A 22,985-nucleotide genomic window follows, 5' to 3' on the forward strand; every position below is an offset into this window, starting at 1 on the left:
TCCCACATCCCACGAGTGTGGTGCAGGTGCAGACTCAGCAGAAGATTGATCTGATCGCCTCAAATGAAGGAGCGAGACGTCAACAAGAATGGGATCGCCACGAGCAGTTAATGGACAAAAATAGGCGAACAATAAATGAGAGTATTCGCCAGATGGCTAAGAGCGTCCAGACTTCTGCAAAGCGACTTAGATCAATGCATGAAAGTTTGCCAGAACAAGTGCCACCGAAGGAAGTAAAATCCGACAAACCAGCATTGAAAAGTGCTGAAATTGGAGAGCGGTTGGAAGACCAGGAGCGTCGGAACACTACAGTTCAGAAGAAGAGGAATCGAGAATCGCCGGGGACGCATTCCGATTCGCTGAAGAGGGCCAAACAGGACAAGACTCCAGCTACACCAAAGCGGATCTCGGAGCCATGTCGTGAGACCATGAAGAACAAAGGTATGCCTTCCACCAGAGAGGTAGCAGGTAAGGGCACAGCCATGGATGTGACTGACCAGGACCAGGGCTATCCGAAGTGGAAGCATCGAAAGAAGAAAGCAAAGCGGGCTCCGGAGTTGCTACGGGGAAACCCGGGCAAAAGGAATGCTCAGAAGAAGCCTTCGACCAGGCCGGAAGCGCTGATCATTCGTCCGAAGAGCAAAGAGATGTACTCAGACATCCTGAGGCGAGTGAAGAAGGATAGCGCCTGTGATAAGGCTAGCGACTGCGTTGACAAGATCAGACGCACGGTTAATGGAGACATGATGATTGTCCTGGGTAGGAAGAAGACGGAGAACGCCTCCCAGTTGCGGACAGCCATTGTCAACCCCCTCGGAAAGGAGGCAGAAGTGCCAAGTAAAGAGCCACGGGAAGACATAGAAATCAAGGATCTTGATGAGGATACATCCAGAGAGGACGTCCTCGAAGCTCTACGGAGAGTAGCAGGTGAGGAGCACCAAATAGTTCCTGAAGCCATCCAATCCATGCGTAGAGCATATGGGGGAAACCAAACTGCTCTACTAACGCTCATGGCAGCCATGTCGCAGAAAATCTTGGGAGAGGATGATTACGGGAAGATCAAGATCGGCTGGGTGAACTGCTAGTCTAGAGGCCGGTCAAGTGCTTTAAGTGCTGGCAGTACGGACATCTCGCCACTAAGTGCAGTGGAATTGATCGGTCAAAACTCTGCACGAAGTGCGGAGAAGATGGCCACAAAGCAAAGGAGTGTCAGAAGGATCCACGGTGTGCCCTCTGCACTGAAAATGGCAAAACGAAGAATTGTGCTCATGTCGCTGGTAGCAGTAGATGCCCAGTGTACAAGGAGGCACTCCAGAAGCTCACCAGCAAAAGTCGATCATAGGAGGGAGAACTGCAAGGTGTTACAGCTCAACCTCAATCACTGTGAGGACGCACATGATCTGCTCACGCAAGCGGTGCGGGAGCTGAAACTTGACCTTGTGATGATCTCGGAGCCATATCGACATCTTGGCACTCAAGCCTGGATTAACGACGCCAGTGGGAAGGCGGTAATCTGGGCTTGTGGGGATCGTTCTTTCCAGAACATTACAGGAGATAACGCACAAGAGGGCTTCATAAAGACCAAGGTTGATGGAATTCATTTCTACAGCTGTTACGCCCCGCCAAGTCTTTCTTTTGATGAGTTCACGGACCTAGATAGACTGACCGAGGATGCGAAGCAGCACTTTCCCGTGGCCATAGCCGGGGACTTCAACGCCTGGGCAGTTGATTGGGGAAGTAAGAGGACAAACGCCAGAGGACAAGCTTTGCTAGAAGCTATGTCATCGTTAGACGTGGTTCTGCTGAATACTGGCGATGAACCGACTTTCGTGAAAGGAGAGAAGAGCTCAATTGTGGATCTTACCTTCGTGAGTAGCAACCTTGCAAAAAGGAACTACTCATGGAGAGTAGCTGATATCTACGCTGCCAGCGATCATCGTGCGATAATCTCGGAGACATGTACTCACCAGAGAGCCGCCTTAAGGCCTAAAAAGACCAACCGCATTGGCTGGAGAGTGAGCACCTTCAATTCGAGCACTTTTTCGGCAGCATTGGAAAATCACCCGATCAGCGGCAACAATGCCACTGAAAAAGCACACAATATCATGAAGAAAGTGACAGAAGCATGCGATGCCACCATGACCAGGAAGCGGACCACAAACCAGCATCCACCGGTATATTGGTGGAATGACACTATTGCCATCCTACGGAAGGAGTGTAATAGAGCCAGAAGATTGGAACAGCGTGGCCGGAAGAAGCCAAACTATGAAGAATTGCGAATGAGGCATAAGAAGGCACGCCGTAAACTCAGCAAAGCAATCAAGTGCAGTAAGAAGCAATCTTGGAGTGAGCTGCTTGCTGAGGTGGAAGATGACCCATGGGGCAGACCGTACAAGATGGTGATGACGCGCCTAAAAAATCAACCAATGCCGTCACCAACGTGCCCTGATCTGTTGGAGAAAATCGTCGCAGTGCTGTTCCCACAACCAGAACTACACCATACTGGCAAGCAAGATGGGACGATGGCTCCACGAATCACCAAGGAAGAGCTGATGGAAGCCTGCAACAGATTGGGTAACACTAAAGCTCCTGGCCTAGATGGAATCCCAAATATCGCTTTGAAGTCAGCTATTCACACGATGCCGGAGCTGTTCCTGGAAGTGTACAACGAATGCCTGAGAGACGGCACCTTCCCAGCCACGTGGAAGCAGCAGAGGTTAGTACTGCTCCCAAAAGGGAACAAACCACCAGACGACCCTTCATCATATCGTCCCCTTTGCATGCTTGATACTGCTGGCAAAATCCTCGAGCGTATCGTTCACCAAAGGATAGAAGCTGCAGTTGAACCTCTACAAGCCGANAACGAATGCCTGAGAGACGGCACCTTCCCAGCCACGTGGAAGCAGCAGAGGTTAGTACTGCTCCCAAAAGGGAACAAACCACCAGACGACCCTTCATCATATCGTCCCCTTTGCATGCTTGATACTGCTGGCAAAATCCTCGAGCGTATCGTTCACCAAAGGATAGAAGCTGCAGTTGAACCTCTACTAGCCGGGAATCAATATGGTTTTCGGAAAGGTCGATCAACCCTGGATGCCATCAACCTTGTCATCGGCACCGCCAGGAAAGCGATTGCAGGGGAAAGATGGCTCAATGGCACGAAGGAGTACTGCCTAGTAGTAACACTGGACATCACGAATGCCTTCAATTAAGCCAGGTGGGACTGAATTATGAAGGCGCTTGCAGAGCTGAACGTACCAGGATACTTGCAGAGGATGGTGGAGACCATTTCTTATGCGATATGTGACCATGGTCTTTTACGAGGTCTCATTGTATTTATAAACATTGTATTGATATTTTAAGAGAATAAAAATGCCATTACACGGTATTAAGCATTCGTTCTGCGATAAATAAGGAGGAGTGGGGCAAAGTGGAATCTATGTAGGGGAGGATGGGGCAAAACGGTCCCTGTTCAATCGTCAATATTTTTCGATTCAATAATCCGATTGGGAAGAGTTAGAGCTCGTTTTGAAGAATGAAAAATTATCTTCAAAATGAAGTTGAAACTGGGANCGATTCAATAATCCGATTGGGATGAGTTAGAGCTCGTTTTGAAGAATGAAAAATTATCTTCAAAATGAAGTTGAAACTGGGAATTTTCACAATGTCATTCACAAGTTATTGACAATTGAAGGGGGGCCGTTTTGCCCCACCCTCCCCTAATCCATGTCATCTTTGGAATTATTACTAAAAATGAATTCCATTAGAAATTTTATTTTCTCAATGAGTCTGACTTATTCGTTGCCCACCGGCGTGTCACAGCCGCGCATGACCTTCAATAGCAAATTAACCCTTCGTTACTCGCGTCCACAGCACCGCGCCAAATTCTCTTTTTGTCATTCCAGCGGTAAGACGGACGCGTAGCATCCCTGAATCTCTCCCTACAGCCGTTATGACAAAAAAAATAAAATTAAAAAAAAATTTTTTTCGTCATAAGGTCTAAATGGTTCGACACTAGATCGTGAGGAACTTTTCTGGCGAACATGAGTTTGCAGACCGAGCCGAAGGCGAGAGCTGCAATCATATGAGCTAATGAATTTCGCCCTAATGACGAAATATACTATGTCATCACACTGTCCGTAAAACGTCGTTATTCAGACATTCAATTTTGCTATGTATCTCATGTGAAACTCAATTAGCAGTAGTAGTAGTATAATTACCAGCGTAGATGACGGGTTCCTTGGACCCCATCCTGAAGAATAAAATCGCTGGGAGGGCGAAGACTCCAAACTCCTTCGCTAATTGTTTGTCGTCGATCTTAACGAAATTTATGCCAGCATGATCCGCCTCGTCATCAATGTGCTCAATTTCACTAAGCACTCGACTGCATTGTTTGCATTCTTTGCTGTCTATCCGCATGTGTTTCGGATTAAATTAGGATAATTAGAATTGAAGAATAACACATCAATCACAAAATCAATTAATTTGTACTTACAAAGAAAGACAGCGACGTAGTCGTTTGTCTGTCGTATCTTATCGAACATTTTTCGATTGATCCTCTCAATGTGATCAGTCAATTCCATATTCTCCGGATTCGTCAACCAATCGAGGATCTCCTCCTCATCGTCAATATCACCGTCGTAATTTATGTACTTCCCCTTCCGGAAGTACGTAATACCCGGGGGATTTCTGAAGCCATATTTTTTTGCCATCAGACGATCTCCCATCTGTACTATTTTTATTCCGTATTCTGCTGCCTCGTCGTCGATCAGCTCGATGTGACGGAGGATCCGGGGACTTTCCGGATCCTCCTCTTTGTCTAGAATTTTCGGTGAACGATGAGTGCATCATATAACAAAAAGGAGAGTCAATAAACACCTGCTTAGTGTATTTCACCCCTCTCTGAGATTTGTTTCCTTTTGTGTTAAAAACCAAGAATAATGTTATACTACTTTTTGTATGTGCCTTATGGTTTTTTTTTTTGGTTCATATCATGTAATAATCTTGTATTTGCCCTTAGGGCGTGCATTCTTACTCCGGGGCATCGATAAAATGCTCAAATAAATAAATAAATGAATAAATAATAATTCGTTTAAAGCATGAAATAATTTATTTCTAGACTCGGGAACAGGATTAGTTAATCCTTTAACTGGAATCTAGAGTTTATTTACGTCAAGAAATGATAGAAGATCCTAAAATAGGAACAAAACGCCTCCTAAGGATGATTCATCCCCAAAAAATAAATAAAAAATCTCAAAAAAATGTAAAATATCATGAGCAAGTGTTGATTTGTCCTTATGATGTTTTTTGGGTGATTACATGTCTTTTGTGAGAGACTTACAGAAGACTACGGCTAAGAACTCTTTCGTCTCGATGTACTTCTGCAACTGCTCGCGATTTATCTTTTCGATACTCGCATCATTCCTCTGCTTTGTCATCCAGTCAAGAACTTCGGATTCGTCCAAGAGATTTCCTGGGTTTTTGGAATTTAATTTAGGGGATGCCATTGAATTTTAAATGATGAATTCGGTTTAAGGGCTGATGAAGAATTATACTTTGAATTTTGAGAGAGAATTCATCAATAACATTTTTTTTACATGAACTATCAATGAATTTCAAGTGCGAAGGAAGAAAATGTAGTTCAGAACAACAAAATTATCGGTTTCATCAATTGGTGGATAATTAAAATCCTGACTATGGACTTTTTTGTAAGAATTTCCTCAGATCAATCCTAAAGGCTCTTCATTTTTGTCTAATTTTAACCCGAATCAACAAGTATTTCGTGTATTTTTTTTCTTGATAGTAAATTGAGCATCTGCTTTTCAGTGCATGAATTTCTTTTAAAAATATAAATCCATTAGAGGTGCAATCAAACAATTTATCCATTCGTAATTATAATGAACGAGTTGTAAAGATTTCAAAAAATTTGCAAAAGCTCATATAAAAAGAGTAATGATCTCATCATGATTTGCACCAAAAATGTCAATATTGTGGGAGGAATTTTGGAAATATCACAATGTCAACAAGTAGGGGAGGCTGGGGCAACATGACATAGCGGGATACAATGAAACAGTCGTAAAACGACTATTTGACGCAATTCAAGCAACAGATAATTTTTTTATTAACTTTTGTTTACCAACTTTTTTTATTATTGGAAGTACTGATGAGAATAATAATGTTTTATTCGTCTTATAATTCAATTGATTACAATTGAAATGATTAGATTAGGCAGATTACAATTTTTTTCATTCGATTGAAATTCAGCATGACATTTTTCCTTTTTCCCAATCTGGGTCTCCCCCTGGGCCTTCCTCTAGACTTTGAATTTTATTGTTTCATTTTCATTTCAATCAATCCATTGACAAAATCTTCTCCTGTCAAAATATCCATTTATTCAGTAGAATAGAAAATTATTATTCTAATCCGTACTCCCAATAATGAAAAAAAATTTTGTTTGCTTGAATTCCGTTAAACAGTCATATTTTCGACTATTTCATTTTGCCCCACTCTCTCCTAGTTATGTGCAGGAATCTCTTACCTGTTCTATTCACTCACCGAATTATATTCTCAATTTCATATTTTTTAATTCCATGAATGGTTCTCCATTTTGTTCCATCAAATTAATATTAATTTCCCATAACGAACAATGAAAAATCAACAAATTGAATAATATGAATGAAGTAAATAGACATGGCTGCATAATTGTAGATAGGACCGTTCTGGAATGGCTATGCAAGGCTCCAGCTCCGAAATGAAAAAAATCTAGGATTACTTCACAAAACGTTGAATATTCTCTTTTCCTTTTCTTTATTTTATTGAAATTTTTTCTCCGTACATCAAACAGTTGACCTTCTTCACCAAAAACCGCTGTACAATTTACATTTACAAGTAGAATAAATTAATAGTTCCAACAAATTCATATATAAATATATATTTTATATATACATTCGTATAAATGTCTTGACTTAAAGTTTGCAATACATGTGAATGCTCATGTTCAAACGATTTATGATAATGATAATTTGTTATGGACTTTAACGGAGAGAAAATAAGTAACTCAGGCGTTGTTGTTAGAAATAGCTGTAGCATCCATGCTTCTCACCATTTCAATCATTTAATTAATAATTTTAGCATAAAAATTGGACGGTACAGCGGCTGTTTATTACATTAATCAACATCTATTTTCTTCTCAAAACAAAAAATGCGGAATATGAAAAAAATGCGCTCAAGACACGAATTGAGAATTTCACAATTGAGACGAAATATTAAATGGCGTGAATAGTTTAATATTAATGCATAAAATTGTGATATCGAATATTTGATAATGCATGAATTAGTGCAACGATATTTCACAAAATATTGTAAATGATCCTTCAAAACCCAAAACTCATATTTAACATTTTTTTAAATCTGTCAATTTTTTCCCTTCTTTTCTTTCATTTCTATCGAATCATCATGCTTGCGATAATGACTGGGCGACGAAGAACGAATGAAAATGATAAAATAAATGAATATATCTGACCCCCTATTCCCCGGGCTGAATTATTCTCATCGATAAACCGGAAGTGGAAATTGTTGCTACTCATAAACTCCTCCATCAGATAGTGGAATACGTCTGAATCAGATCTTAATGAGGTAGGGTAAGCCAGCGACAACTGCAACATGTTTTTCTCCTCATTTTCCATTTTTTGGGCAATTCTTTTTGTTGTTGTTTTTTTTAATAGTTACCGCTTCCAAAAAATCCTCTCTTGCCCTTGGTAGCTTTACCGGTAGTCGAATCACTGGCGGTTTTCATATTTTTTTTAGTATCCTTCGGGGTGAGTTTGTTTATTTGTTTGAGGGCCGGGGGGACTGGTGTCTTGGTACTGCGCGATGATACCTTCGTTGTTTGTTGAGTGACACGGTTGACCTTGGCTATCTTGGTTGGACTCGGGACGTTTGCGCGACAGCACTGGTAGGGCTCATAGGAGGGTATCGTGGGTTTCGCGCTTTTACCACCCATTCCAATGTAGAAACAGCCGTCGCCTGGGTCAAGCAAATAAAACAGAATATTTGTAGTGGCACAGTTTTTCTTTTTTTTAAATTTTTTTACGCACGGAGTTAAACGAGGAGGGTGAGGGGACGTTAATTATCGATGAGGAGTTAGTTGGAATGACTTGGCAAAAAGGCACACGTGCAGTTTTTTTGAGTTTCTGGGCGTTAAAGTGTGAAAATTGTTAGGGCGCTCTATGCTATTATTCTACGCATTATTTACGTGAACTTTTACGGAGAAGCTGGTGAGAAGAGGAGTGATGTGTGGATGATCCTGAGAGAAGGCAAATTTTTTCAATTTTTTTTTTTCAGTAGCGAAATCGGAGAATTTCCCTTTGAGAATCATTTTCTGGGGAGCATCTCGGGAATTGTTGGATTTAAGAGACAATGTTTAAAGTCCTTTTTTATAGTTGAGAAAATTCGCTACAAAAGTCTACTCCAACATTTTTTTGTAAACCCAATAATTTCTGAGATAATTAAATACTTGACGAGACACGAAGAAAATTTTTTTTTGGCGCAAGACGTGGAATTTCCAGAAAAGTCATTGTCAATTTCGTATTTGTTAAAAAAACATGTTGATTCTACGAGAAAATGTCTGAAGATCGCTTTTGTAGAGAATTTATTTACCAACAAAAAAGCCATGACCTTTCATCCGAAAATTGCCCATCATCGAGAGAGTTCAAAATTTCAGGGGAGACTACTATGAGTTTTAAAAGTCGCGGGCTATTGGAATGAGATTTCTCAAACATTGAAGATCGATTACGTATTTCTAAAAACGAATAATGAATGCGAAAAAACTAATTGTTTATTGTTCGTTTACTCTGCAAACGCTTAAAATGTTAAAAATAGTCCAGGGCTTCTAATTTTTTAGCTACAGAGGTTTTTTTTTATCAAAATTTTTGGAAAAATAAGTGCACTAACAATTACGAATTAGTTGTTTGAAATTCAGCTCCTACACAGTTAATTTCGTTATTATTTTAATAAAAAATTGCACCATTCATGTGATGTAGCCCGAAAAATATTTCTGAAAGAATCGAAAATATATTTTTAATATTTTAAGGATAATTTTTCTGCTTATTTTCCATGAATGTCGCAAATTTTTATATTAAACAAAACGAAATTAGCTGCGCAGGAGTCGAATTTCACGAAACCCAATTCGTAATTGGTATTGTACACTTTTTTTTATTTTGAAAAAAAAACCTCTGTAGCTCAAAAATTGGAAGCCCTGGATTATTTTTAATATTTTAATCGTCTGCGGAGCAAACGAGCAATAAACAATTAATTTTTTTGCACTAATCATTCGTTTTTACACATATATAATCGATCTTCAATGCATAAGAAATCTCACTCCAATATCCCACGACTTTTAATACTCATATAGTCTCCCCTTAACAAAACAAAATTAACTTCACTATTGACTTCACTTTTACATATTGCAAAATATCGGGCTAAAGCTCTCGAATCATCACACATATCAAATATAAAAATAGTGGTGTACGCCCTCCAGAAAGCCGACGGGAATGACAAAAATAATGCTCGCCCAGCGGAGTGGATATATTGTCCTCACGATACTAAAAATCTAAAACTAGAGACTGAACATAAAAACGTATAAATGGCCACGCATAAAATTGCTAAGTGACTCGACCTCGACTGTCTGATCCATGGTGGGTATACCTACTAACGAGTCTTCCGTCTCAATGAATTTTAGGTTATCGTCAGTTATCATGGATTATTATTCGATTTCTCATTTTGTTTTTTTTTGCTCTCATCATTGTCATTTCATTCGTCCCAGGGGTGCCAAGGTCTTCTCGTTTACCTTTTTCAAGGATTTTCTTGAGGGCTTTCCGCTGCTCTTCGTCATCATCATCATCATCTTCATCATCATTGTCTTCGTCATCATTTTCATCATCATCATCATCATCATCATCATCATCATCATCATCATCATCATCATCATCATCATCATCATCATCTTCATCTTTGTCACTTTCATTATCAATATTTTCATTATTTTCATCATCATCATCATCACCGTTTTCATTACTATCGTCTTCGTCGCCATCATCATTACCTGTGTATCAAGATTAACCATTTGTGGTAAAAACGACACGTTTCTCGATTTAAAAAAATGCAATAATTTCCCGATGCGCGTTCTTTCCCGAAAAAAATCCAATGAATTTATTTTAGAACTAATGAACTTGAAACAGCCGCTGGAGGTGTGCCCATTCCGCTAGTTGAATATAAATTATGCTCCTATGTTTTATTTTAAACAACATTATAATTATTTTTTAGCAAGCGAAATGAGGCGCCAACGACATGCGATAGAAGTAGAGACAGATAAAGAATTCAATGAAATAATATATCAGTAGTGAAGCAATTTTTTGAAAATATCTTAGAATCTAAAAGAGATTCTATTTTGTAACTCACTACTGCAGTATAAATTAATTATTTAATTATTCCAACCATTTTAATTATCTCACTGGAGCAAAGGGTCAACTATATGTTTAATTCAACAATTAAGGGATGAACATGAATATCAATTACCAGGAACCTTTATCATTTCGAATTACTACACATTAAATTAGTCAATGTAATATAACACAAAAAATGCGTTCAAATTCTTGAATGTTTTTGAATAAAAAAAGACAACAATTGTTAGTTATCCCTATATAAATTATTGTATGTATAACCAGAAAAAAAATAGAAAAAAAATGTACAAAGCAGATTATAGTCAACAAAAATGCAATGAGCTAGATTGAAAATGTTCGATCAAGTATTTGTGCTATCACAATTGGTCAATGCGTACGCGTGGGCACGGCATATTACGCTTTATGGACATTATTACTGTTTCTGTATAACGGTAAATCAGTAGTTACGATTGATATTAAAGTAACAAAGAATAGTACACCCGTTATAATTAACATCATTCTACATGTTTTCTTACTTTTTTGCTCGATTAGCCATTCCAGAACTTTGTCCTCGTTCTTAAGATTACCTATAAAAGTCAGACAACACGCACACATATATAGAGTAATTTATTCAATTGATTTTATCAATGATTTCTATTAATCTTGAACTTTTTTTATAATTTAAGTTCAATAGTTAAGTGGTAAAGAGATAATGAACTATCTCGACAACGATTGATATTGGCGGGAAAATGTATTTTGACATTTCCTTTTTAAAACTGTGTGTTTCCAAAATAAGTAATAATTGACAAAATGATTTACCACTTGACTAATGACTTATCATATTAGGAATGTCATTTTTCAATTGTATTTTTCTGAGTTGGAAAATACTTAGCTCCCTCGCACAAAAGAGTGGGATGGGCATGCTTTCATGGAAGGAACAAATATCGAAAACACAAGATATTTTTCTGTAATTCAAATCAGTTGTGAAGTGATAAAACAGAATGAATCTAATTGGAAATTATTGGTAATTGTGCATTCGCGTAAGTGTCACAAACCATTTTTTCCTCCACTCATCATGACACGCACGAAAAAATTCAACAGAAAATCCTAGCGAATTCGTTAGAAATTTCTATTGGATTTCTATTGAACTTTCTATTAGTTTTTGGCCGATTCTATTGACATGTTCAATAAAAAATATTCAATACAACAGTCAATAGAATTTGATTTTTCTATATAACTTATTCTATTGAAATATTTTCTGTAGAATTTCCTCGGCTCAAATTTTCCAAGTTTTTTTCATTATATTTTTCATTTTTCTCTTCAAGAAAATCAAACAAAAAACGTGGAAAAATTGAGCCGACCAAGTTCTATAGAAAATATCTTAATAGAATAAGTGACATAGAAAAATTGAAATTGAAAGTTTAATAAAAATCCAATAAAATTTTCTCACGAATCCGCTAGGTTTTTCTATTAAATTTTTTCATTCGTGGAATATCATTGTACATTGAAAAAGATGCATAAAATCCACCTAGTCTATCTGGTTCAACCACTTCACTCCTAATATCCAACAAATGATAATTCTTTACACTCTTACCGTCGTACATGATGGGTACACCAGTCTCGTAATAAACTAGCGCTGGAAACGAGAAAATACCAATTTCAGCAGCGAGTTTAGCGTCGTTTGATTTGACAAATTGAATCCCATATTTGTCAGTGTCATCATCGATTGTTTCCAATTCGTCGAGAATTTCACGACACGTTTCATCATGTTCATCATCTATAATGCACAAAAAAATTCATAACATCTCATCATTGATCATCCTGAAAGCTTTCCGATCAAAAGGACTCACAGAAAAATACAGCGAGGTGTTCTACATCGTTAATTAATACTTGAAGGGTTTTCCTGTCGACATTCTCGATAACATCTGGAGTCGATCGCCGAAGCTCTAATACCCAATCGAGAATAGCCTCTTCATGCATCATGTCTCCAGTGTAAATCTGTCGAAATTTGTGACGATAAAATGCAAGGGCTGGCAGTCCAGGGAGATCATACTCCTTCTCGATTCCTTCGTCAGAAATTTTGACGAAATCAATGTCCTCTTCTTCACACTCGTCGTCGATGTTCTCCAGTTCTTGGAGGATTTTGTGACTCTTCTTGTCTCCCTCTTTATCTAAAAAAATGAGATGTCAATTATTAAGCCATGAATTGAAGATTCATCAATGATTAAGAATATCATGTATGTTTTTTTGGAAAAATGATATTTCTCAAAACATTTGGGGATCTGGCGAATGATGTGCTGAATGTGATGGTGGCCAAAAACGTTACGTATTTATTTACGTATTTATTTTTTCAATATCTAGTTCCGGTTATTGGCTTGCAATTTAATCGAATAGATTAATAGATTTTTCTTTGCTAGTGAAGGAAAAGAAATTTTTTTTAAATTTTCTAGCGAAACGCGAATACCATCCTTTAATTATTTAAAGTGTTTTAAATACTTACAAAAGAATACAACAACATGATCATTTTCATCAAGAATGTTCTCCAACATTTTAGCGTTGACTTCCTCGATCTTTCCAGGGATCTCTAGAGTGTTCTCATCAGTCAGCCAAGAGAGAACTTCATCCTCGTCCTCGAGGTCTCCACTGTAGACTAGTGGCTCCTTATTTCTAAAGAATGCGAGTGCCGGGAGGGGCTTGATTCCGTGTTTTTTTGCTACTCCGAGATCCTCGGTTGTAACGAAGATGATGCCAGTTTCATCTAGTTCGTCATCAATGTTTTCCAGCTCTTTCAAGACAGTTTCGCATTCACCTCCTTCATCGCAACGACCACCTGCAGAATTCATAAATTCATCATTGATAGAATTGAGAGGCGTTAATTTGATTTTTAGGTAGGGGCACGCATGAAAAAATTCAATAGAAAACCTAGCAAATTCGCCAAAAAATTCTATTGGAATTCTATAGGAATTCTATGGGGTTTCTATAACATTTCTATTGAAATTCTATTAAAAAATTCTGTGTTTTTTGCGCTGATTCTATTGGATATTCGATAAGAAAAAGTCAATAGATTGCGAATTTTTGTTTGAAATTTTCTCTTGAGATGTTTTCTATAAGAATGCTTGAACATCAATTTTCTAAGTTTTTTCCGCTCGGATTCTGTAATGCAAAATAAAACAAAATGCAGCGGAAAAAACTTAGAAAATTTGTGTCCAATAATTTTAATAGAAAAAATCTCAGGAGAAAAATCTGACAAGAAATTCGAGATCTATTGACTTTTTCTCATCGAATATCTAATAGAATCTGCGTAAAAAAACAAATAGAATTTTTCAATAGTATTCTAATCGAAATTTTATAGAAACCCTATAGAATTCTTATAGAATTCCAATAGAATTTTCTAACGATTTCGCTAGATTTTCTATTGAACTTTTTCATGTGTGGGAGAGTGGGGCAAAATGACACAAAAAACGACTGTTTGATGCAATTCAAGCAAAAAAAAAATTTTTACCGAATATTTTTTTTGTCAACTTTTTCTTATTCTTATTGTCCCACTCTCCCCCAAGTTCTTGTTGAATACATCTTTAGGTTGAGAAATTTTCAGCAAATATTCATCTTGAGGTTGAATTAATAGATATGCATGGGACTCACTGAAGAAGACAACGACGTATTCGTGTTCTTCAATCAGATCTGTAAGGATTTCATCAGTGACCTCCTCAATTGTCGCCGTATTCTTCTGCTCAATCAGCCATTCAAGGACATCATCCTCGTTCAGCAAATCTCCCTCGTAAATCGCTGGGATTTTGTCCTCGAAGTAGATCAACGTCGGAAGATGATCGATGCCGTATTCTTTGGCCTCCGCGTCATTATCAATCCTCAGAATGACGATGCCCTCTTTTTCAAGTTCATCGTCAATGTTCTCTAATTCATTCAAGATCCTCATATTCTGTTTGTCCTCCTTATCATCTGCCAATATCGAGACAATTCCAATTAGTTAGGGTTCAGGGATCCTTAGAGGATCAACGCGTCATGGAGACTTACATCAGATTACTTACAAAACAGAACAGCAAGGTACTCTGTGTTCTCGATGAGCTTCTCCATCATTTCGTCTGTGACTTCAGGGATCTCACGGTGCTTTTTCTGGTGAAGAAGCCAACCCAAAAGTTGATCTTCATTCATTAAATCACCTAGAACGTTCAGATAGAATTATTAGAATGTCATAAAACAAAAAAAATGATACTTTTGAGTGAATTTCTCGGGGTCTAGGTCAACACGTTCTCACAATTGCATTGATAACACCACAATCATTGTTACTAGTAATCGAAAATTTCGACACATTGTTGGGGTTGTTGACTGAGAGAAATATCGTTATAATATCATAAAACCAATTTCTTGCGCTCTTGAGGATAAATTTCTTAGGATAAGAATTCCGGATAATGTGTCAGACAATGTGCGATTTCGGTAAAGTGTTCATGACTTGAAGATGAACATTTCATGATAAAGTGAGAATTTCTTGCCACAAGAAATCGGTTTTTTCGTGTCAGAAGATGAGAAAATGACTAAAAATATTAAAAGCTTCCATTCAGTGAATCATGAATCAGACTTTCATACTGAATGAGTAGAGAGTTTATGCTCAATCGCTTCGAGTTTAGAGGGAAGCAATATCTTCTTGACCTTTTGTCAAACTATTCTTGTCTTTTAAGGAATATTATCTCCTTTCGAAAAACGACATCTTTTTATTCAGTAACTTCCTACTTAGCCCGAAGAGCACCGACTTCTGGTCCAAAACCTACCATAAATTCAGTAGCGAAGCAGTAAACCGAGTTAAGTTGATTTTGACTTTTGGTCAGTTTTTGATGAATATCTTGGAATTTAAGAGAGATAGTAAAATTTTTTTCATGACCTTTTTATAGCCCTTAATTGACCCTACAAAAAACGTTATAACAAAAAATTTTCTATCTGTTGGGAATCCTAGTGGTAGGAAGGAATTAGTGACACGCTGAGTGAGATCGTGTAAGGCACGTCTGCCGAGTACGGTATATTTGACCAGACTAATGATACAGTTTTGGGCTAGGCTTCAGGTCAAGTATTGTGATTGTGTATGTCAGTATGACTGTGTATAAACATAGGGTGAGTGTGATCTTGGATGATAGACGCATCATCGGTGAATCCCAACACTTCCCCTCAACGATGATGTGTCGTCATCATACCTGTATGTGTGCGTTGACATATATTGTTTTCTATGAGTTTAGAACTAAGAAAATGTGGACGGATGTACTACTAAATGGTACAGTTACTTTTTCGATACAAATAATCTCGCATTATATGAAAACAAGCCAATTTGAAACAGATTACAGGATCACTTCCCCTCAATGGCGAATGCATGAAAAAACTGTTTATACTGTTGAACCTTATCCGTTATTAGTTGTCGTTTATTCATTGTACTCGATTCCTATCCCGAAGTTCAATACTGTAAACACTAGGCAGTCTCACACTGGACACAGGTACTTCCCCTCAATTCTAATCCGATGGAGAAAATCGGCGTTGTTTACGTTTGAGGTAACGACTTCCCCTCAATTCCGATGAGATGATATTTCTATTGTGTGTTCTTGATGGTCAATGAGAGTTGAAGGAATGCATCCAAGAGTGTCTTCAATGCCCCGTTGTTGTCCTCATGTCTATGCAAGCAGCTGATCATCGTTGTTCTCTCCGATGCTTCCCCTCAACGGTGATCAGTTGCGTGCTTTGAATAAGACACGTATCAGGAGCATGCCCATAGTTTAGCCTGCAGGCTGCTTCTCCATATCACCCTTGAAGGGCTGCTGCTTCCCCTGAACGGCAATTCCATGGCAAGAAAAAAATTTTCATGGAATTATCTTCGGCAAAAACGATCGTTCCTCTCTCGATGAGATGTTCATCTTTGCTGACAGTTTTCGAGTTAGCAATAGAAACTGTCAACACACGGTCAAAACATTTTATGTCCCTTTCCTAAACTGAATAATTCCTCACCGCTCAGAAACACGAACCACAATAACTGATGTTTGGTAGCCTTGAGCGCTCTGAACACTGTTAAACACCAGCGCTTGTTGATTTTCTCGCCTTCTCACAAACTTATCTCAACAGTTTTCTCGTGTCCTTTTCCAAAACGATCCCATATAATCCCATATAATTGTCCCAATCATTTATCACTTCATTGTCCGTTTTAATTCTTCCCCGTTGCTGGTGCTAATCCTAATGCACGCAAACGGTTGGAATGAAGAGCTAAGGTGGCGAGTGTCTATGCCCCAAACCGGCTGATGCTCCGACCCGCTGCACTACCCACGCATCACATAGAACACTCTAAGTCCATTTGTCCCAATCGTTTTTGCATCCGCATGGCTAACGAAAAGCCGAAAACGATACGAGACAACCATCGTTGTATGTCCTCAGACCAGAAAACCTCCACTTCCGGTGAACAAAGACACACCTCCGTAGTTTCACCTGATTGCGCAGACCCAATAGTTTCACCTGATTTCGCAGACTTGAAGGCATCCGTTCCTCTCCGAACAGACAACCCTTTTGTAGTTTCACGTGATTCCGCACTCCTTTAACTTAGCTGGTGGTCACGTTCACACCTCGTGGACGACACACACCGCAAACTTGGTAGTTTCACCTGATTCCGCAGATACGATGGCTTTCGTTACTCCCGAACCGATTTTTCTCTGCACATGCTCACAGGAGAATAACACAGGACAGGAGAACAGTAACAGGAGAACTAGCACAGACTTAACTCTTTTTTCAATCGCGGCCCAACTCATATTACTTCATCCAGGCGTTGACCTGGGCCCATAACCTGTTGAGAATCCTAGTGGTAGGAAGGAATGAGTGACACGCTGAGTGAGATCGTGTAAGGCACGTCTGCCGAGTACGGTATATTTGACCAGACTAATGATACAGTTTTGGGCTAGGCTTCAGGTCAAGTATTGTGATTGTGTATGTCAGTGTGACTGTGTATAAACATAGGGTGAGTGTGATCTTGGATGATAGACGCATCATCGGTGAATCCCAACACTCTTTTTTAAATTCCGAGATATTCGTCAAAAACTGGCCAATAGCTATAATCAACTTGACCCCTCATGGACGGGGCCCTTTTGTTTCCAAGCATGGAGCACGCTCAATACAACTAGAATGTAATGACTTCTAATCAACGGAAAATTATGAAACCGATATGTAATTGAAGCTACAGTTTTCCTCTTTTCGTTGTTATTTGCTTGGTTGAGTTAAATTCCATAGTTTTCGAAATAATTAATTTCAAAGAGAATCATTTATATTCTCATGGTCATTTATATTCTCATGATGCCATGCATCGACCCCGTACGTGAGGGGTTAACCCGGTTTACCGCTTCGCTACTGAATTGATCAAATATGTATGCGATGTTTTTCGCTCAAGAAATGGTTTTTGTGATATCATGTCGATTTTTCTCATAGTGTTGGGGCACGCGTTTGTCTTAAATTTTCACTCGATCTGTCCAGCAGTTTCTGAGACAAAGCTATTTGTCAAAAATCGTTTTATTGGAACACCTCGAGAACTATTGAACCAATTTAATCCTCCTCGACGTCCAAAATATTGATAAGAATGTCATGTATGTAGACTATAATATTTTTAAATTACTTTTTGCTTCTTACCATCATACAAATGAGGAATTCCCCTCTCAAACAAAACAAGAGCAGGCAGTGTATCAATTCCATACTCCTTAGCTTCCTCATCATCGTCAATTTTCACAAATGCAATGTCATGTTCATCACAGTCATCATCAATGTTCTCTAGTTCAGTCACAATTTTCTGACTCTTCTTCTGATTCTTATCATCTGCAAACATGAATGATGATCATCAAATGAGTAAGTATCCCCGACAAGTTGTGGCAACATACTCACAGAATAGAACAGCAACATGTGGCATTTTCTGAATGACCATATCCAGCATCTCATCAGTGATGTCCTCGATCTGGTCGGACGCTTGCTGCTGCTCCAGCCACTTGAGTACCTTCTCCTCATCCTCGAGGTTACCTTCATAAATCGTGGGGATTCCCTTCTCGAAGTAGATGAGTGTCGGTATCTTTTCAATTCCGTATTCTTCTGCCTCTTCAGCGTTATCGATCTTGACGAAGACTATGCCGAGCTGATCACACTCATCGTCGATGTTTTCTAGTTCGTTAAGCACTCGCTGGGACTTACGATCATTGTTATCATCTAGAAATCAGTTTAACTCATCAATCATTGCTAAATAATCAATTTTCAGAGGTAATGATTGATTAGACTTACAAAAAAGTACTGCAATGGTCTTTCCTTCCTTAACAAGACGATCCAACATTTCATCAGTGACATCCTCGATCTCATCCTTTTCCAACTGAGAAAGTAGCCACTCGAGAATTTCATCCTCATTCTCAACATCACCTAATATATTCAAGATCAATGTAACCTAGCACAAAACTACCAAAAAAAAGTTGACATACACAAAGAGATGAATTCATCTAATCAGCACACGCATGAAAAAAATCAATAGAAAACCTAGCGAATTCGCTAGAAAATTCTACTGGAATTCTATAGGAATTCTATGGGATTTCTATAGGACATCTATTTGAATTCTATTGGGAAATTTCATTTATTTTTTGTTCTGATTCTATTCGATATTCGATAAGAAAAACTCAATAGATTTCAAATTTTTGTTTGAAATTTTTTCTTGAGATTTTTTCTATAAGAATGCTTGGCCATCAATCTTCTAAGTTTTTTTCACTCGCATTCTGTAATGCAAAACAAAATAAAATCCAGTGGAAAAACCTTAGAAAATTTGTGCCCAATAATTTCTAATAGAAAAAATCTCAAATTCGAACAGAAATTCAAAATCTATTCGCTTTCTCGTGTCTCGAATATCTAATAGAATCATCGCAAAAAACAAATAGAATTTTTCAATAGAATTACAATAGAAATCCTATAGAATTCCAACAGAATTTTCTACCGAATTCGCTAGGTTTTCTATTCAATTTTTTCATACGTGCAAATCCATTCGAGATGAATTCCCCTCGATGCATCCCCTCTAATAAAGCAGAATCATCTTGAGTCGATCATATTTACCATCATAAACGTTTGGAATTTGTCGTTCGAAGTAGACGATTGCAGGCACACTATCGATGCCGAAGTCCTTTGCTGCTTTGTCATCATCAATCTTGACGAATTGAATTCCATGCTTGTCAAGATCATCATCGATCTTCTCGAGCTCTGTGAGCACCTGCATCGAGTCATCATCACCGTGGTCGTCTAAAATGTTCACGTTTAATAATGTTTAATAATTAATAATTTCCGACTAGGAGGGGCTACTCACAGAAGAGGACGACGAGATTGTCCATGTTTCCGATGAGAGTGTTGAGGGTTTTAGCTGTCACGTCCTCAATAACATCTTCCTCATCTCCAGTACTTTTGTTGGAGACCAACCATTCGAGGACGTCTTCCTCTTTGCTCAGTTCATCTGGAGCAAAAAAACCATGCATTTATTTTTCAAGAATAACAGAATGAGTTAATTGTAATCATCAAGAAGCAGGGGACAGAGAGCATAGATAGCGCGTCATGTAGCAGTGAGCATGTCACTGAGTGATATCTTATTTTTTTTCTGCCATCAATACATTGATGGAGGGCTTTCGAGTGGTCAGAAATATTACAAAAGTTTATAGTTTCACAACACGAACTAGCAGCAAAAATTTGAGATGGTTACTGTGACCTCCATGAATGCTATCAAAATTTCAATGCTTCGAATACTTCGTATGAGTGGGTGTACATATTTTTTGTCCAAATTTCAAGTTGATATCTCGATTTTTGCACAAGCTGGAGTGTTTACAAAGTTTTTCTATGAAAAACCGGAAAAGCGGGAATATCTAGAAAACTTTGTATGAACTGGTATATATATTTTGATTTAGATAGAAGGCATCAAAACGAATATTTTGAAAACAAAAAAATTGAAATTGGTCGACTAGTTTTGAAGATATTTGCGGAAAATGATTTAAAAACGAATGGCTTTTTCTCCAAAACTATAAGATCGATCGGGCTGAAATTTTTCCCAGCGTTAGTCCCCATTCAGAGCTATAATCTAGCAATATTTAAGATTTTTTGGAATTACTTTAGCCACTTAATTACTCAATTTTTCAAAAATTGACCATCGGGAAAGTGGCGGTGGACGTGGCCACATACAGACATGGTCGCGGAACTTTGTATTTTTACGTTTCAGACCATTCTACATCATCTCCAATCAAAATTAGAGACTGGGAAAATCGAAGGATTGCAATGCTCCCGTTCGGAAGCAAAAATTGATGGAATTAGAAATATGAGACACTTACGCTCATAGATGATCGGTATCTGATGCCGATAATACACCAGAGCCGGAAGTGTTCCTAGATTGTACTCCTCCGCTAGTTCTTCGTCCGCAATCTTGACGAATCCAATTCCCAGCTGATCTGCCTCATCGTCGATGTTCTCCAACTCTTGCAAGGCCTTTGCGCACTTCTTACAGTCGGGTTTGTCTGTCCCATTCCAAATCAATTACTCGTATTACTGACCACTCAATCAATATCCTCATTTAAAATTATTGAGGTAACTATACACATTTAATGAATGGACACGACCAAGCGGAATAGAAAATTAAAAAAAAAAAAAAACGTGCATATCTACATGTGTCTGATGCTGAGTGGAAAAGGATTCAGTCTACTTTTCTACTCGTTGATAGTACATTCAATTAAGGTTTTGCATGAATTTTTTTCATATTAATATAAGTAACAAATTTTTTGTCTATACAAGGCAGATTTTCTAATTGGTTGGTTAAGAGAAAAATCGACATAAAATCACAAAAATCATTTCTTGAGCGAAAAACATCGCATACATATTCGATCAATTTATAGTAGGTTTTGGACCAGAAATCGGTGCTCTTCGGGCTAAGTAGGAAGTTACTGAATGAAAAGATGTCGTTTTTCGAAAGGAGATAATATTCTTTAAGAGACAAGAATACAAAAGTTTGACAAAAGGTCAAGAAGATATTGCTTCCCTTTAAACTCGAAGCGATTGAGCGTAAACGCCGGTTTTTTAAAAATATCTGGAGGTTTTCCTCTGCATAAACTCTCTACTCATTCAGTGGGTGCGTTTCGGAATCAACTACTGTAGCTGCAGTAAAGCGAAATTAGATAGGGTTACAGTACTGCTACTGCTACTAAGTCGATTGCGAAACGCGCCCAGTATGAAAGTCTGATTCATGATTCGCTGAATGGAAGCTTTTAATATTTTTAGTCATTTTCTCATCTTCTGACACGAAAAAACCGATTTCTTGTGGCAAGAAATTCTCACTTTATCGTGAAATGTTCATGTTCAAGTCATGAATACTTCATCGAAATCTGACATTTGTCTAACACATTATCCGGAATTCTTATCCCAAGAAAATTATCTTCAAGAGATGAGATATTTGGCGCAAGAAATTATTTTTGTGATATTATGACGACATTCCTCTCAGTGTTGAAACTTATTGCGTACTCTTATTCAAAAATAAATAAAAAATATCTATTTCACATTGTTCATTATTAATTTCATGTAAAACCCTAATTATATTTTCTTTATAACATGAATACTTACTGGAACCGCTACCCGTGCACCGCTCCGTATTTGGACCTGTCAGGACGAGACACACACAATATCTTCATAAGAAACAACAAACGAAAAAAAAAATGGAAAAAGTGTGCGACATTAACGGTTCATTCGACAATCGCACGATCCAAGGACATTCCCTCGTTTCTTTTCCTGACGTATCCACATGCAGATTTAACAATGAAAAAAAAAACAATTGATTAATTTCATATCTTCCGCATGTACAGAAGCCATTGATTTAAACAGAAACGGACGGACATGGAAATTTAAGTAACAGAAATCTTTTGGTTTTATTATTTTCACTGGATTGTTCTCGACTTTGGTGGGGGATTTTGACTCACAGAAGAGTACAGCAACGAACTCCGTGTCCTCTACAATTTTTCCGAGGATTTTGGCATTGACTTCTTCGATTCTGTCCGGGAGATCCATCGCCTCGAGGCTCGTAAGGAAGTCCAAGACACTTTCCTCGTCCATCAAGTCACCTATTCCATTATTCATACCATGAACCTCTTTTCAAGTACATAGAAGCTATTTGAATGAAGGAATGTACCTTCGTAGATGATTGGCTCTTTCTCCCTGAAGTAGGTGAGTGCTGGGAAATTCTTGATGCCATACTGTTTCGCCAAACGTTTGTCATTAATTTTGACAAAGTCAACACCGAATGTATCAGTGTCGTCGTCGATTTTCTCGAGCTCGGCAAGAACTTTGTCACACGTCGTACAACTTCTCGCATCTGTGGAGAAATTTCTTGTTTTTCAATTATTTATTTAAATTGGTAAATTTTATAATTTTCTTTATTGTGTATTTATCTTTAAAAAAGTGGTTTTCGGGGGAAATATCGTCGGACTATGTTTGTATAGCTGGTGATGTCTCTATATAATAAAAAAATAATCGGGGGGC

The 22,985-nt window shown here is 38.1% G+C and overlaps 1 protein-coding gene across 5 annotated transcripts in view; it reads right to left on the reverse strand.

Annotated features, from left to right (window-relative positions):
- Positions 1-3,846: 3,846 nt before the first annotated feature.
- Positions 3,847-22,985, reverse strand: part of LOC107045483 — a 23,719-nt gene continuing 4,580 nt past the window's right edge. Inside the window, exons 2-19 of one of the 5 annotated variants that reach the window (XM_015267780.1) lie at positions 22,636-22,818; positions 22,427-22,567; positions 22,074-22,109; positions 20,795-20,977; positions 19,789-19,932; positions 19,542-19,724; positions 18,732-18,863; positions 18,345-18,659; positions 18,096-18,278; positions 14,486-14,617; positions 14,082-14,396; positions 12,940-13,269; positions 12,290-12,610; positions 12,034-12,216; positions 5,342-5,473; positions 4,496-4,819; positions 4,221-4,409; positions 3,847-3,941 (exon numbers count right to left, since the gene is read on the reverse strand). In XM_015267780.1, the coding sequence (XP_015123266.1) occupies positions 3,847-3,941; positions 4,221-4,409; positions 4,496-4,819; positions 5,342-5,473; positions 12,034-12,216; positions 12,290-12,610; positions 12,940-13,269; positions 14,082-14,396; positions 14,486-14,617; positions 18,096-18,278; positions 18,345-18,659; positions 18,732-18,863; positions 19,542-19,724; positions 19,789-19,932; positions 20,795-20,977; positions 22,074-22,109; positions 22,427-22,567; positions 22,636-22,818 (3,521 nt within the window). Of the gene's footprint in view, positions 3,942-4,220; positions 4,410-4,495; positions 4,820-5,341; positions 5,474-6,790; positions 7,656-7,728; positions 8,026-9,847; positions 10,103-10,975; positions 11,027-12,033; positions 12,217-12,289; positions 12,611-12,939; positions 13,270-14,081; positions 14,397-14,485; positions 14,618-18,095; positions 18,279-18,344; positions 18,660-18,731; positions 18,864-19,541; positions 19,725-19,788; positions 19,933-20,794; positions 20,978-22,073; positions 22,110-22,426; positions 22,568-22,635; positions 22,819-22,985 lie in introns of those variants that run through there. The other 4 variants (XM_015267782.1, XM_015267781.1, XM_015267783.2 and 1 more) reach the window with 4 other exon arrangements.

The sequence above is a fragment of the Diachasma alloeum genome, unplaced genomic scaffold (assembly GCF_001412515.2).
Source record: "Diachasma alloeum isolate Michigan unplaced genomic scaffold, Dall2.0 Dall_scaffold_00948, whole genome shotgun sequence".
NCBI classification, from domain to species: Eukaryota; Metazoa; Arthropoda; class Insecta; order Hymenoptera; family Braconidae; genus Diachasma; species Diachasma alloeum.